The sequence below is a fragment of the Vigna unguiculata genome, chromosome 3, assembly GCF_004118075.2.
Source record: "Vigna unguiculata cultivar IT97K-499-35 chromosome 3, ASM411807v1, whole genome shotgun sequence".
Lineage (NCBI taxonomy): Eukaryota > Viridiplantae > Streptophyta > Magnoliopsida > Fabales > Fabaceae > Vigna > Vigna unguiculata.
In genome coordinates this window covers 12738228-12754236 of record NC_040281.1, presented here as the reverse complement: position 1 = coordinate 12754236, position 16009 = coordinate 12738228, and the positions used below count along the sequence as shown (strand labels likewise).

Genomic DNA, 16009 nt, shown 5'->3' with positions numbered 1-16009 from the left:
CCCCATGATCACTTGTGATCGATAAATATATATATATTTTTCAATTCTTTTATATATTTATGAAAGATCTTGAAATAATCATTCTTTTTTAGGTGAAGGACCTAGCCATGTTTATCTAGTGTTGTCGTTCATAATGGCAAGATCATATTTTTAGTGTTGATATAAATAATTATAGAATTAAATGGATTCTTTATATTCAAGCGTTCTTTTTGTATAAAGGAGACCATTTTTTTTTCTTTATATTCAAGCGTTCTTGAAATAGATTTCCTTATCGAAGTATCAACGAAAAAAAATTATTTTGCTTGAATAGATTTAAATTGAACTCGCAGCAATGACTAAGAACCAGGCTAAGAAGGAAGATGTGAAGTTAGGAAAACCTGGAGAGGGGAGAAGAGACTTCTTCCTGCACTTCCATAATTCAGTATGTATCTTATAAATTTTACAATTTAAAATATATTTTTTTATTTGATATCATTTCGAATTATATAATTTAAATTATTTTATATTCTAATATGTATAATTCACAATAAAATAAAAGTTATATTCTAAATTCTATATTTTAATACGCAAAAATAAGATGCTTAAAGAAGATGGCAAAACAAGCGAGAGACTGTGACATCAAACAGTCAAAGTGGCGGAGGGGAGAGTTGTCAAGTTTTCTAAAAGAGAAGTGATAGTTTACAAAAGTTTTTTCTGACAAACTTTGACAAATTACCAATTTAAGTAAAAAAGTATTATTTTATTATTTTATTTTAGTTAAAAAATAAAAAGATAATCCATTTTAATTTCATTTATAGGAATTTTGTCAACTTTTTAATTTTTTTTTGTCAAAACATAATTTTCCGTTCTAAAACTCTGTCAACCACATTTTACAACTCAAACAGATTTTATAAAATAATGAAAATAAAATAAAATCCTACCTAACATTAATCATGAATTTAACTGGTTTAAATTTGGTTAAGAGAAATTAATTTGTACAATTTTTGTAGAATATTTTTTAATATGTTTGGTTAGAAATTTTTTGTGCTCTATGTATCTATACCGGTATAAAAAACTTCTTTTAACTAGTATAAAGTGTCTTTTATGACCAGTGAGAAGTTCTGTTCAAAACGAATTGCAAAGTTGTTTACGATGCCCGGAAGCTACATGCGTTGCTCATTGCAGCCGAGACACAATTAATTTAGTTAATCCTGTTTTTTCATCTACTAAGCAATCAAATGCATCAACTTTCTTCTCTCATTGATGCTTATGTAACTAATTAACGCCTTTAACACTCTCATCCAATTCATTCTTTTAAGACAAACAAAAACTTCAAACTTATATGCAAATTTGCATTCCTTTATTATAATTTATGGATGAAATGAGATACAAAGATATCAGCTCTCACTGTCAGAGGTCAAAGCAAATAAGGAAAATACTCTTACTTTATAAACCAACTTAACTTAAACCATACACTCCACACAAGAAAACTCGGTATATAATATCAGAAGGTCCTTGCTGATAACTTAGATGAATTCAAGCATTGGCCAAAAGGTAAGCCTCAATGACCTTGAAAAGAGCATCACTCTTGGCTTTACCAGCTTTGAGTTCATCTTCATTGGGTGGAGCTTCTCCTTTGCTGTGATAATTTATGCGCAGCTTTACCACTGAGCCTCCGTTGGATCCATCACTGAGGATGGAGTCGATGGTGATCTTCTCTGCAGTGTCTGGCAAGGCAGCACCACCAACTATGCTGTAGCTGTATCCCAACTTAGCCTCATCTATTCCTTCTATTTTGTGCAACACGAACTTTGTCTCTCCATCTGTTCATTCATTCACCACATTCACATTAATCACTTCATTTTAATGCATACGCAGAAAATGTAGAGAAAATGAGTGAAGATGTTTACCCTCAAGGAAAGAGATCTTCTTGATGGTTCCGACGCCACCGTTGCCCTCAACGATTTCAACACTCTTGAAGGAATCAACAGCCTTTGGGACGATGTCGTCGGCATCTTTGACAAGAGCCTTGTAAAGGGTAGCAGGAGCCACGGGAGAAGTGGTTTGGTCCTCGAATGTGAAAACGGCCATTATGGATTCTAAATGAGATAACGAAATGGAAGAGAATATAAAATAGGAGAAGAGAAGGAGAAGATGTTTGCTGTGTGAGTTTAGCAGAGGAGAAACCTCTATTTATAACCACAATGCTGTCACTATCTTTGTTCTATGAATAACTCATAACATACCAAAGTGTGAAGCTTCCGACTCCTGATACAACATTATTTGACTATTCATTGGTTCTTTGTTTACCAACATTCTTTTTTCTCTGTAAATCAACAATCTTGTTAGAGATTGTATGTCATCAACCATTATTCTTTCTTATTTTTATATTTTTTAGTGTTTGTCAAATATTGCGATTGGGAAGCTTTCAAATTCAAAGAAGATAAATTGTTTACACGTCGATCTCCGGTTCAACTATGGCAACTGTTTGCTGTAGTCGTGGGAATAAATAATTCCAGAGGAATCTATTAAGGAAAATAATTTTTTCACTACTAAATTTTGACAATTTTCTCTTATAACTTTAGATGTCATCTTCTTGGTAATTTTTCATTTTTCTCATTCTTAATCTTCCAAAACTATTTAAAAGATAATACATCGTGTTCTAAGAAAAAATTGTCAAAATTTAGTAGTCAACGTATCATTGTCCATCTATTACTTCTCTCTCATGTTTTTCGGCTTCCTACAATTTTATATAAATTTTTTAATTTTAAAAACATTACATTGTTATAGTTATATATATTTACACCTTTTTAAATTAAACAAAACATTACCTTCTGGTTATCCGTTATAGGATCAACCAAAAGGCTATATGAATGAAACTATTCATTTGACCGAATGCAGATGGACTGTAATGGCTTTTTTAGACGCCTTCTAGACGCTTTTTTTCTTTTCAAAAATAGTTTTGTAGATGTTGGAGAAATTATTGGACTTTCAGCTTTTAATAACCCGTTTTGTGAAAGTACCCGTTTTAGAAAAATAGTGTTATGTTTATACAAAATATTTTAATTGTTTGAAAACAAATATTGTTGTTATAATTGTATAAAATGAATTATTTTTATTTTAATTTCTAAAATAATTGAATAGTCTTTTAAATTTTTTCCCATATATACTTTCGAACAATGCCACTGTAGGTATTATTACGAACTTTGACATCTAAGTTATGCGAACATCTTAGAATAGATAATCATTTGTCATCACCTTAATATTTATTAAAAAGAAAAAAAAAGTATAAGAATCCAAAGCATGGGGACCATAACAAATCTATGATAAAAGTTATCATTCATGAAACATAGACAAACTATACTTATTATAAAAAAATTCTAAATAAATACACAGTTAAAGCATCAAAGCACTTATATTTATATGTGTGAATCAAAAATAAATTAACTAACATATCAGCACAATGATTTCTTTCAAAAAAAACATAAAAATTTTTGAACACGTTATCCTTAATCTGAAAATAGTAGAAGGAATTGCAATTGGATTTTGAAATCTATTATGATTTCTCATCATCCAAATAACTAAAGTAATGACAACCACTTTAATCACTTTAAGCAAATGAGTACAAAGACACTTCATAAACTAAACAACCAAATCCAAAAAAGAAAATTGTAAATTAATCCTAAAAAGCTTCCTTCAACAACGCCCACAAACGTATAGCAGTATAGAAGAATGAAACAACAAATGAAAGAACGATTCAACATTATTACCACACAAAGAACACATAGAGCATAAAACCACTTTTTATAACCTCCAAATCAATAGGTAAATGATCAAACAACAACTTCCAAAAACAAAAGTTTTAGCTGGTGACACCTCATCCAACCAAATCAAGTTTTCCCAATCCACATATTCCAACCAGAAGAGTAAAACTTTTTTGCAACATTTTGAGAATGCACACTAATATTATCCAGAATCCAATTAGGTACATCATGATCCTCATTAACCATCAAGGAAGAAAAATCACACAAACTGGCAACAAAAGAAGGAAAGTTCTAGTGAGTATCTGTCCATGCCGAACTAACAACATAGTATAATTTTACTCTGTCAAAATAAGGACTTCTAGCCAATTTAGATATGCAAATGCCAGAACACAAACAATCATTCCAAATATTAATACAATCACCCTTAACTAGTGTCTAAAAATATTTTTCAAGAACATCATATGCATCCTTTACACCATGTCAAATTGACGACAATTTAAGTAACATATATTTCTGATACTTAGACTTAAGAAATTGAATACGCATGAGTTCAGACCAAGTCATTTTTCCATAAGCAACCTCCCAAGCTAAATGTATAAGATGGGCTTTGTTCTCCAACTGAATATTAGTAACCTACAAACCAACAATCACCTTAGAACCACAAGATATACCATTTAACATTGAGCAATTCTTGCTTTTGTATATTTCCAATCTAAACAAAATTTCAAATCCATTGTTCCACCTCAAAAATAAGTTTAATAGGTCATTTGTAAATTTGGAAGCTCTAAGATAAGAAGCCAATAATTACCTAATTTACTAGTTGAAAATTTCCATTATACTAAGCAATTTCCCTTTCCAAGAAGAAAGGTTTTTATGAATCTTATCAACCAAAGGTTGAAAATATTACACCTTAGAAGCCCCCATGAAAATTGCAACTTAGGAACCTGTCGGATATCCGTTTAAAAAATACCTACAGGTTTTAAAAACACCATGTATCCTTAGATACCTACAAATATTTGTAAAAATATATTTTATAAATTTTTAAAATAAAATCTAAATAAAATTACCAAAAACAAATGTAAAATATAATATAAATTAAATTAAATATAAATTAAAATTACATTTAATTAAATTTAACTTAATAAAATATAATTTTAATTTTAATTTTAACTATTTACAGATAATAGATACTGCAAATACGAATAATATGATATTGATACCCTATCCATAAACAAGTATTAATATACCTTCTGTTCAATAAGGGATATATATTTTTTGTCATGTATTACAAAGAGATTGTATCCCTGAAGACAAACCATATAAAGCAAAACTTTTTAGAAATAACCTTTAAGATCCTCTACTCAAAACCTCCTTAGTAAATCAAAAAAAAAAAAAAACAAAAGAGAGAAAAAGTTCTCCTATCTACCTCTTCTACTACAAATGAAATAATCAACCAAACAACTCTTAAACCGATATAAGTAGGTTGCAAGACACCAAGAATATATTTATAAATATAGCTTTTATACAATCAATTTTTTCTATCACGTATTGTTAACCTAATTTTTAGTACGCATTTACAAATGATGCCATGATATTTTAATTAGTGATATATGATTTGATGGTTTAATAGAAATTTTAATATTTAAAAATAACCATCATTAATATTTATAATTTTTTATGTAATGACCACTTGATATTTCATTAAACATATAAATAATTAATAAATGTATCAAATTATAGTAAAGCTTAACATTATTATCTAAAAAATTTTAAAGATAAAAATCAATTTAGATTTTTTATAAAGACAGAAACCAATATTAGAATTACTCCAAAATGAATTTTATGATTCAAAATTATTTTTTATAAATTTATACATTCATTTATTTAAAGCGCAAACGAAAATAAGATTTATTTAATATAAAAAATAATTCATTCATGCTTACATAGTACACATGTAATTTTATAAAGAGAGAAACCAAGATTAATATTATTCCGAAATGAAATTTAGGATTCAAAATTATTTATTACAAATCTAAACATTTATTTATTTAAAGCGCAAACTAAAATAAGATTTATTTAAATAAAACAGTATTCATTCCTTCCTGCATATACAGTACACATGCAGTCGCCATGGTTGAACGTGATGTGTCTACCATTTAACTTTTTTTATTAAATCTATTTGGAGGAAACTTCTTCTTTGAATTTGAATGATTCAACATCACAAATAAAATAGTATTTAATATTAAATAAAGAAAAATAAATTGAAAAAATGTTAAAAAATGAAAAATTACTGAAACAGGGGAAAGAGATAGAGAGCATGAAAAATGAAAACAAAAATTCATAAGTTTTGTTATTTATGGAGTATTTGCAAACATATAGATTTAGGTTGTTTAAAAGAAATATCATCTTATGACTTAAGATTAAACTATCTAAGTTGCTTAAAAGAAACGATTTTCATTTAAGAGTGAAAAGAATAAAATGAGACCATAATCTATATTAAACTAATGAATTGGTTCAAGTAGTGAGCTATTGCTTCCTTATAAATACATGCCATTCCTCTGCCCGAAGAACCACACACAACACAACACAGTACAACAAAAAACATCTTCTCCTTCAATCTCATTTAGAATCCATAATGGCTGTTTTCACATTCGAGGACCAAACCACTTCTCCGGTGGCTCCTGCTACCCTTTACAAGGCTCTTGTCAAAGATGCCGACAACATCGTCCCAAAGGCTGTTGATTCCTTCAAGAGTGTTGAAATCGTTGAGGGCAACGGTGGCGTCGGAACCATCAAGAAGATCTCTTTCCTTGAGGGTAAACATCTTCACTCATTTTCTCTACATTTTCTGTGTCTGCATATAAAGTGAAGTGATGAATGTGAATGTGGTGAATGAATGAACAGATGGAGAGACAAAGTTCGTGTTGCACAAAATAGAAGGAATAGATGAGGCTAAGTTGGGATACAGCTACAGCATAGTTGGTGGTGCTGCCTTGCCCGACACTGCAGAGAAGATCACCATCGACTCCATCCTCAGTGATGGACCCAACGGAGGCTCAGTAGTAAAGCTGCGCATAAATTATCACAGCAAAGGAGATGCTCCACCCAATGAAGATGAACTCAAAGCTGGCAAAGCCAAGAGTGATGCTCTTTTCAAAGTCATCGAGGCTTACCTTTTGGCCAATGCTTGAATTATCACCAACATTCATAATTCCATGTACCAGAGTTTGCTTGTCTTTTGGTCTTAAAGTGGCTTCTAGTGTAACGGTGTTTGCTTTCTTGTTTTTATTTTGTCCTATTGGGAAAGACTTTCAATACATTGTATTCTAGTTCATCAATAAATCAAAGCAAAATTGAAACTTATTTTTTTTGTTAAAACATGAGTTTAATTTAATTTTTTTTACCTTAAATTGAGATTGTGAAGAAATATTTTATATGATAAGTGTACCTATTCGGTCCAATGGTACACGATCTAATAAGGTCCAATTAGCCTCACGATCATTGAATATTCTCAGATTCATTTATTGAAAAAGATATTCATATATTAACGATAATCATAATAATCTCATCAGTTTGACGTTCTAATACTAAATATTAACACATTACATCTTAATATTTTCTTATACTACATATTAACATAATATTTAGTATATCAAATAGAAATGTCAAAATTAGTTTCAACTCGTGAGCCAACTCGATCACCACGAGTTCAAGCCGGGTTGGATTGAGAAAATGACATTTTGTCAAAAGTGGGTTGAATTTAACATGACTCACTTAATCCACGGGGTTAAACATGTTCGAGCAGGATTGAAGGTGGGATAACCCACTAATTTTTTTACAATTTTTATTATAATTATTAACTACTTCTAGTTATATGTGTTCACAATTTGATATTTTTAATATTAGAATGTTGCTCAATAATATTTGAAATTTTTTTATAACTGACATTATCATGTTTTATTTTTGTTTGTTTTTATATTTTATTGTTATTTTATTATCTTTTCAAAAATTTCATATTTTATTTAATAAATTTAGAAAAAAATAAATATCTGGTTTATAATTTGTAGATAAGTGGAAATCTCATAAATTTAAGAAGATTATGAACAAAATTAGTGGAGATTACCGATTATTAAAAGAATATATCAACAAAACCAGCTATCCACCAAGTTGGTTACTTCAATTGCAAATAAAAATATTTGAAAAATATATCAAAGATATGGGATCATCGAAGATTAAAAGATATATATTCATGAAATTCAATTACAAAATCAAGTATAAAGTTATAAGCCTAGTCCAATTCCAAAAATCTATAAATAAGGGGCTTGACAAAGGTCTAAAACAACAACCATTCAGGCAGAAAAGAAATCCCTCTTGGGGCAAAAACCTCCCTTCGGGGAGAAAGGGAAAGAAGGTAGAGGCGTATTCTAAAAGTTGAAGGCATTCATCTTCATCATTATTCTAGTATTCAGAATGTTGAGGAGTAGTTAACTCCCTTATTTGTGGTGGGGGTGTAATGTATTCTTAACTCTTTGTGAATTTTACTATTCAATGTAATTTTTTTTCACCACTCTCATGTTTTATTTTTGTGAAATTGTTGTCTAATTGAGTTATGAATTGCAAGAGTTACCAAGTGTTTCACAAGTCTCTTGGAAAATGATACTTAGACTTTCCACCTTATTACTTGTACGATTTGGTACACTTGCCAATCCCGTAACAAGTTTTTCACGTTGTTGCCTGGGATTTGTGGTCAAACACAAGGCAATTTGGACATTTGTATCTCTTTTAAACTTTGTTATGTGTTTTATTTTATTTTTTTGAGTTTTCTTTTATGCAGTTGGTCAATAGATGTTTATCATTTCCACTTATTTGGTTTGTGCTTAATGTTTGTCTTGGGATATGCCTTAGAGCATGATCTAGTTGTTGGAAGGTCCTAGACATGGGATTTCAACAACTTAACTAATCAAATATTACAATAGACATTTGTGTGTCTAATCTTAGAGAATAAGGAAATTAATCACAAATGAGAGTACTGAGTGATTTTGCAACAAGAGACATTTGAGTGAGGTTATTTGGAAATTTGTTTAATCATTATGCATATTAGAATTATTGTTTAGTTGGTGTGTTTATGTTTTTCAATATTTTTTCTTGGTTTCTGTGTTTCTATATTTTTATATAAAATTTGGGATAACCTTTTTGTTTGAGTATCTTTTGTGTTCTTGTAAGTGCAAGATATTGATGAAAATGAAGATAAGACAAAAAAAAGCATATGGTATTGGTTCAACACGCGACCCACCAAAAAGAAAAAAAATGTCATAATGAATATCAGGCGTCGAGTTAAAAGATATTAAACAAGCCCTTGCTTGGTGGGAACCCAGTATTTTTATCAAATTTTTTCCTTAAAATATGTATTTTTTTTGTTAATTTGTGTGTGAACATGCTTAATTATTAAATTCTCTGTGCACTAGGGAACCTTAAAAGTCCCAACATTCTGAATTCCATCAATTTTCAACTTAATACACTACAATCATGTGCTTAAGTTCACAGTTAATTTATTAAGCTTCAAATATACGTAATCCTATTACTATTTACCACATAATTTATCATCAATCCCAACACACCCAAAGTTTATACCCTAAATTCACACATATATCCATATTCAACCAATTTTTCCTTAAACCACATCGCAATTTCACAATTACTTCCTTCCATCAATCAATCCACAATTAAACGCCAGAAACAACCCAAAACCCCCAAAACATCAAAATTTAGCCAATATGGCTCGCGTCGCCTAGCGGGTGTTCATCACCGCCAAACGGATCATACAAAAACCCAAAAATCTAGATTAGAAAGCATGCGTATGAGTCGCTTCACAGGAACCCAAAATAATAGTAGAATCAGTATGAATCACCTAGCGGCTTTGAAGGTCCATCAGACGGTTTCTGAAAAATTTCTAGAAACCATGAAATTAAATAGAACAGACAAGGCTCAAGCATCCAAATACACATACATCATGCGAAATCAATAATACAAATTTAAAATCATAGAGTCCAACTCCCCTAACCTAAATTCGTTGCTCAATTGCCAAGACCTTAGTCCTTTGTGTTAGCAACATGCCTTCCTCCTTTACCCCTTCTAATCTCCTTCTTCGATGTGCCTCCAATTTCCTTAACTCTTTGTTTTCAATGTTAGTTGTGTGCTTGTACCAAAAGGACACTATATCTCTTTAATTTCCCTATTACCCTCACTTTACAACCTTAATTTTAATTACCTTAATGGCCAAAACGAAAATAGACATTAAACTGCATAATGTCATCAATGGTTGTTTTAGAATATTTTTCCCAGCATTCTCAGTTGTCCTCTGACGTCTAGGGTTTATTTTAGAATATTCTTTCCAGCATTCCTAGCTACCCTTTAACGGTTGCTAGGGTTTGTTTGCTCCTTCACATTTATGTCAAAAAGAAGTTTTGGCAAAAAGAAAGATATTTCGCATAGACCAAGGTTCAAACACATAATCATCCATCTCAAAATAAGTACACAATCAATTCAACCAATTCATTTTTCATGATAATTCCTATAAATTTAGGATTATATTATCCCTCATCATGATCAAGCATATTATTATTAAAAATAATAAACATTTGAGCTAGTACTATTCCATATCATATAAGCTAGCATTAATTGCCATAAAGTCTCCTACTATCCATATTTATTAATTAATTAATTAATTAAATTTCTCGAGTCTTACAATTATCTCTTATACTATTTTTAGGATTGAAGTGATTAAACATAATCATGTCATTCTATCTTAAGTTTTAAAGCTCCAAGTGAAATTCTCTTTTGTTGAATGATTATGATTTATTTGAGATGTCATTTTCTCTTGCTTTATTCAGGTGGTTGACCTGAGTTTTTCTTACTTTATAGTTTTAGACTTTCCCAAGGACATGAAAAAGTTTAAAGTTTGGGATATTTTGATGGTATTATTATATTTTATTTTTGTTATCTTTTATTGTTATTTTATTATTATCTTTTCAGATATTGCAGGTTAAAATAAGTATTTAGTTTATAATATGTAGATAAGAGAAATCTTAAAAATTTAAGAAGATTATAAGCAACATCAGTGAAGATTACTGAATATATTAACAAAATAAGTTATCCACCGAATTGGTTACTTCAACAACAAATCAAATTATTTGAATAATATATCAAAGATATGAAATCTCTGGAAATTACAAAATATATATTCAGAATATTCAATTACAAAATCAAGTATAAAGTTATAGGTACAATCTAATTCAAAAAATCTATAAAGAGGAGGCTTGATAGAGATAAAAGAAAAAACTCCTTTGAGGAGAGACAAAGAAGATAGAGGTGCATTATGAAAACGGGATACATTCATCTTAATCATTATTCTAGGGTTTTGAAGCCTAAACATAATTTACTTCAATTTGTTTTTTCATTTACTAAGCAATCAAATGCATCAACTTCCTTCTCTCATTGATGCTGATAACACTCATCCAATTCATTCTTTAAGACAAACAAAAAGTTCAAACTTATATGCAAATTTGAATTCCTTTATTATAAGTTATGGATGAAATGAGATACAAAGATATCAGCTCTCACTGTCAGAGGTCAAAGCCAATAAGGAAAATACTCTTATTTTATAAACCAACTTAACTTAAACCATACACTCCACACAAGAAAACTCAATATATAATATCAGAAGGTTCTTGCCCATAACTTAGATCAATTCAAGGATTGGCCAAAAGGTAAGCCTCGATGACTTTGAAAAGAGCATCACTCTTGGCTTTACCAGCTTTGAGTTCATCTTCATTGGGTGGAGCTTCTCCTTTGCTGTGATAATTTATGCGCAGCTTTACGACTGAGCCTCCGTTGGGTCCATCACTGAGGATGGAGTCGATGGTGATCTTCTCTGCAGTGTCTGGCAAGGCAACACCACCAACTATGCTGTAGCTGTATCCCAACTTAGCCTCATCTATTCCTTCTATTTTGTGCAACACGAACTTTGTCTCTCCATCTGTTCATTCATTCACCACATTCACATTCATCACTTCATTTTATATGCATACACACAAAATGTAGAGAAAATGAACGAAGACAGTACCCTCAAGGAAAGAGATCTTCTTGATGGTTCCGACGCCACCGTTGCCCTCAACGATTTCAACACTCTTGAAGGAATCAACAGCCTTTGGGACGATGTCGTCGGCATCTTTGACGAGAGCCTTGTAAAGAGTAGCAGGAGCCACCGGAGAAGTGGTTTGGTCCTCGAATGTGAAAACAGCCATTATGGATTCTAAATGAGATAAGGAAATGGAAGAGAATATAAAATAAGAGAATGGAAAGAGAAGATGTTTGCTGTGTGAGTTTAGCAGAGGAGAAACCTCTATTTATATCCACAATTGTGTCTCTATGTTTGTTTCTATGAGTAACTCATGAAACACAAAAGTGTGAAGCTTCTGACTCCTGATACAACATTATTGAACTATTCATTGGTTCTTTGTTTACCAACATTATTTTTTTCTCTCTAAATCAATAATCTTCTTAGAGATATTATGTCATCAATTCTTTCTTATTTTTATATGTTCTAGTTTTTGTCAAATATTGCGATTGGGAAACTTTCAAATTCAAAGAAGATAAATTGTATACACGTCAATCTCCAGTTCAACGATGGCGACGGTTTGCTGTAGCTGTGGGAATAAATAATTTGAGAGGAATCTACGTTAATTCTCTCTAATGTTTTTCGGCTTCCTACAATTTTATATAAATTTTTAATTTTAATAACATTACATTGTTATTTATAGTATTTATAAACCATGATATAAGATAAGGTGACGTAAAGATAAAAAAGAAAACAGAGGTAGGTAAGTAAAATTAAAAAAAAAAGTTGTATATTGTTGTAACATACTCTTATAATTTATATTATAGTATATTGTATTATTATAATTATTATTTTAGTTTATGGCTTACGTATTTAAAACTTTTTTAATAAAGAAATATTTTAATATATAAATTATATATTAATTTTTATTGTGATTTTTGCTGGAGATAATATTAATTTCATTCTTGTACAATTGAAATAACGGTTTTCGGTTCTTACTATCCTACATGATGTATTAACATTGTTTATGTAATTAACAAAATGTCATCATGTTTTAATTATAAGTGTTTACAATGAAATTAATGTAATATTCTAAAAAAAAGTATTTTATCTACTAAATAAATGTTATTTGTTTGGACAAAAAAAAAAAACAATTAATGAAAAAAGACCACACGACTTCTCCTATGCCTCATACTTAAGGAGAACTGTCTTTGAAAACAGTGTTTGAAATTACCAGGACAATATAGGCTTTGGTTCTGTTAATTTTTGAAGGCTAAATGTGAATACTTCGGTTCTTCAGTAATCAAAATCTATATTGTCACAGTAATTTCAAAATTTAAACTTTTTCAAAAAATTTTAAGAAGTATATAGGCTTCGGTTACTGGTAAGCTTCGATTATCTGAGTAATCAAAAGTTATTCCCTGACATCCTAACAATAATTTGAAAAATGCTACTGCTACTTTAAAATAATTTACTTGAGGGGCAGAGATATAGACTTCGATCGTCAATGAAATTGAAGCCTATACCCTACTAGGTTTGGATTCTTTCAAACAAGCAAAGCCTGTAGCTCTACTTAGGGTAAACTTTTGAAAGATTTTACATACACTCCAAGGTTTTGTTTCATATGTCGGTGCAAAACTTGCTTCCTCTCCTCCGCCACACCAATTTCTTGTTCCTTCGTCATTCCACTTTCGATTTTCTCCTATTTCCTCACTTTCCTATCATGTTCTTGTTCCTTCGTCATTCCTGTCATTGTTGTCGCACCATTTCAAAAACAAACACTCTTGTTCTTCCATTTCCGTCATTGGAACTCCTCACCATTTCCCTCATTGCGAACATGTCCCAAATTCTGTCACTGCTCCATTCCTTCTCATTCTTTTCCTTTTTCAACCACCGTGATGTTCGTTCTTTTCGCCATTGCTTTTTTTTTTCATCAAGTTTTGATAATATCTTCCTAAAGCATGCATTTTGTGTCGCCATTCGTGTCCAGGGTACTGTATGTTTGTGGAATTGTGTAGGTTGCGTTTCCATGCTCCTAAAACGTGTTCCGTATGTTTCAATTACTATCATCTGTGCTCCCAAGTTCTTATTTGCTTTTTCTTAATATGTTGTTTATATTTTTTTATGTTTGATATGTTAAATTGTTTATTTAGTTAAGATCGGTTAATTATATGTTTAAATTTTGTGATTTGAGAATATTGTTGCATTTAGTTAATCTTAGTTTTTCGTTTGAGATTCAAAAAAAAAATTATTTATTGTCTCCAAGTTTTTCAAATAAATTATATTTTGTAAAAATTAATATACAAGGGTAGTACTAATAATTTAGATATATTAAATCTTGAATTGCCCGTAAAAATTAATATACAAGGGTAGTACTAATAATTTAGATATATTAAATCTTGAATTGCCCGATTGAACAATTTAAGAAGATTAATCCTTTTTTTTTCATATAGTTTATTTGTGAAAATATATATTTATGGGTTAAATATGTTTTTATTCTCTTAACTTTTGGTTAAAAGGACTAAACTCACACATTTCTAAAGTTGAAAAACTAAACTAAGTCAAAGTTTCAAAGTGGGACCATTTGAGATTTTTATTCAAAGCTAGGGAACCAAAAATATATTTAACCCTATATTTATTTTAATATACATATCTTAAAATTCATGAATATTTGTCAACTTTATTTTGTATTGATCTTCGGGTGCATATTCAATTAGGGTTAATAATCACTTTCATTTTTGTAACTTGAAGACCAATTCAAAATGCTAAAAACATTTCGTGACATTTAATAAATGTTTTTTTAAAGAAGTGAATGTTCTTGAATGGGATAGAGTCATACCTTGAATAAAAAAGTGAGCTAAACATTCACTTAACGATTACTGAAAATTTTCTCACAATTTCATTATGTATATGTATGGATCGAGATTTAATTCACCACGCATCAGTGATGAGTGAAACTTAGATATCCTTGTGTCAATTGTTTGAATGGGAGAAAGTTGAATACAACTGAAATTAGGGAACACCGTATGTATAATGGTTTCCTTTGAAGTTATACAACATGGACATGGCAGGACCAATTAATAGACTTCCCAACTATTTCTCGAACTGAACATGTTGTTGATTCCATCATGGAAGATCAATTGGAAGAAGACTAATTAAAAGACATGATTAAAGATGTTTGTGTAGAAGCTTTTGCCCAATCGTGTGTGTATGAGACGATGTCTACTATGCTGAGACTCCGATGTATCTCGGTTCAACTTAGTTCACACGGTTGTTAGCGATGTTAAAGCTGATCAATTTGAAGACGACCAATGGGTGGAACAATAATAGTTTCACATAATTGTTGGTTTGTTGAATGAAATGTTTCAAGATAGAAATACACTACCTACTCATAATTTTGAGGCATTGCACAAAATTATCAATAGACAACACCATTTAAACAACATTCATTGAATTAAGTACTATAAATCAAAACACAAAACAAAAGAGAGAGCTTTATTAAATAAACGTTATAAAAGTGACTACAAATAGATAACACTATATCTGAAAGGCGCTATCTATATTTGATTTACACTTTTTTAAAATATAATAAATTTAGATAAATCTATAAAGAGCGTTTGTAGAGTTATGATATTAATAGATAGCGTTTAAGTAATAGTGTTATCTATGTTAAGAGAATTTCCCTTGCTTCTTCACTAAAAAAACGTTTCAACACTTCACTCTCACTCTCGACTTTCATCCCTGTTGCTTGCACTCTCACTTTTGTGTTTCAACCTTGCTACGGACTATCACTCTTGCATTTTTCTTCATTCGTCAACTGAAAACATTGGTAAGTTTAGGTTTTGATCTTTGAGTAGTTTGATTTCACGTTTCTTTTTCATCCACTGGAAATTTCTTAATTTAGGATTTTGCATTTTTATTTCATGTTTCTTATGCATACAATATAGGTGGTCTTTCTCTTTTGCGTTTTGAACCCTAACCATGGTATTATCGAGTTTCACGGGTTCATTTTGCATTTTTAAATAATGAAGTGTGAATTTAATGTGTTGTGTTTTAGGGTCTTAAATGAGTGTGTTATTGGTTTTGGTTTCTCAGAGGATCTCTGGTTATACACTTTTTGATTGAGAATGACTCGATGAATGTAATAATT

The 16009-nt window shown here is 30.3% G+C and overlaps 3 protein-coding genes across 3 annotated transcripts; 1 reads left to right on the top strand and 2 right to left on the bottom strand.

Annotated features, from left to right (window-relative positions):
• Positions 1-1317: 1317 nt before the first annotated feature.
• Positions 1318-2165, bottom strand: LOC114177122 (pathogenesis-related protein 2-like). Its single transcript, XM_028062373.1, has 2 exons — positions 1890-2165; positions 1318-1802 (listed from the first exon to the last, which is right to left on the bottom strand). Exons 1-2 carry the CDS (start codon positions 2068-2070, stop codon positions 1516-1518), a joined length of 468 nt encoding a protein of 155 aa, XP_027918174.1. The 5' UTR covers positions 2071-2165; the 3' UTR covers positions 1318-1515.
• Positions 2166-6320: 4155 nt separating this feature from the next.
• LOC114179287 (pathogenesis-related protein 2-like) lies at positions 6321-7043 on the top strand. Its single transcript, XM_028065563.1, has 2 exons — positions 6321-6559; positions 6648-7043. Exons 1-2 carry the CDS (start codon positions 6379-6381, stop codon positions 6932-6934), a joined length of 468 nt encoding a protein of 155 aa, XP_027921364.1. The 5' UTR covers positions 6321-6378; the 3' UTR covers positions 6935-7043.
• A 4316-nt stretch (positions 7044-11359) lies between these two features.
• LOC114179279 (pathogenesis-related protein 2-like) lies at positions 11360-12130 on the bottom strand. The gene is made up of 2 exons (XM_028065549.1): positions 11866-12130; positions 11360-11778 (listed from the first exon to the last, which is right to left on the bottom strand). Exons 1-2 carry the CDS (start codon positions 12044-12046, stop codon positions 11492-11494), a joined length of 468 nt encoding a protein of 155 aa, XP_027921350.1. The 5' UTR covers positions 12047-12130; the 3' UTR covers positions 11360-11491.
• Between the last annotated feature and the right edge of the window lie 3879 nt (positions 12131-16009).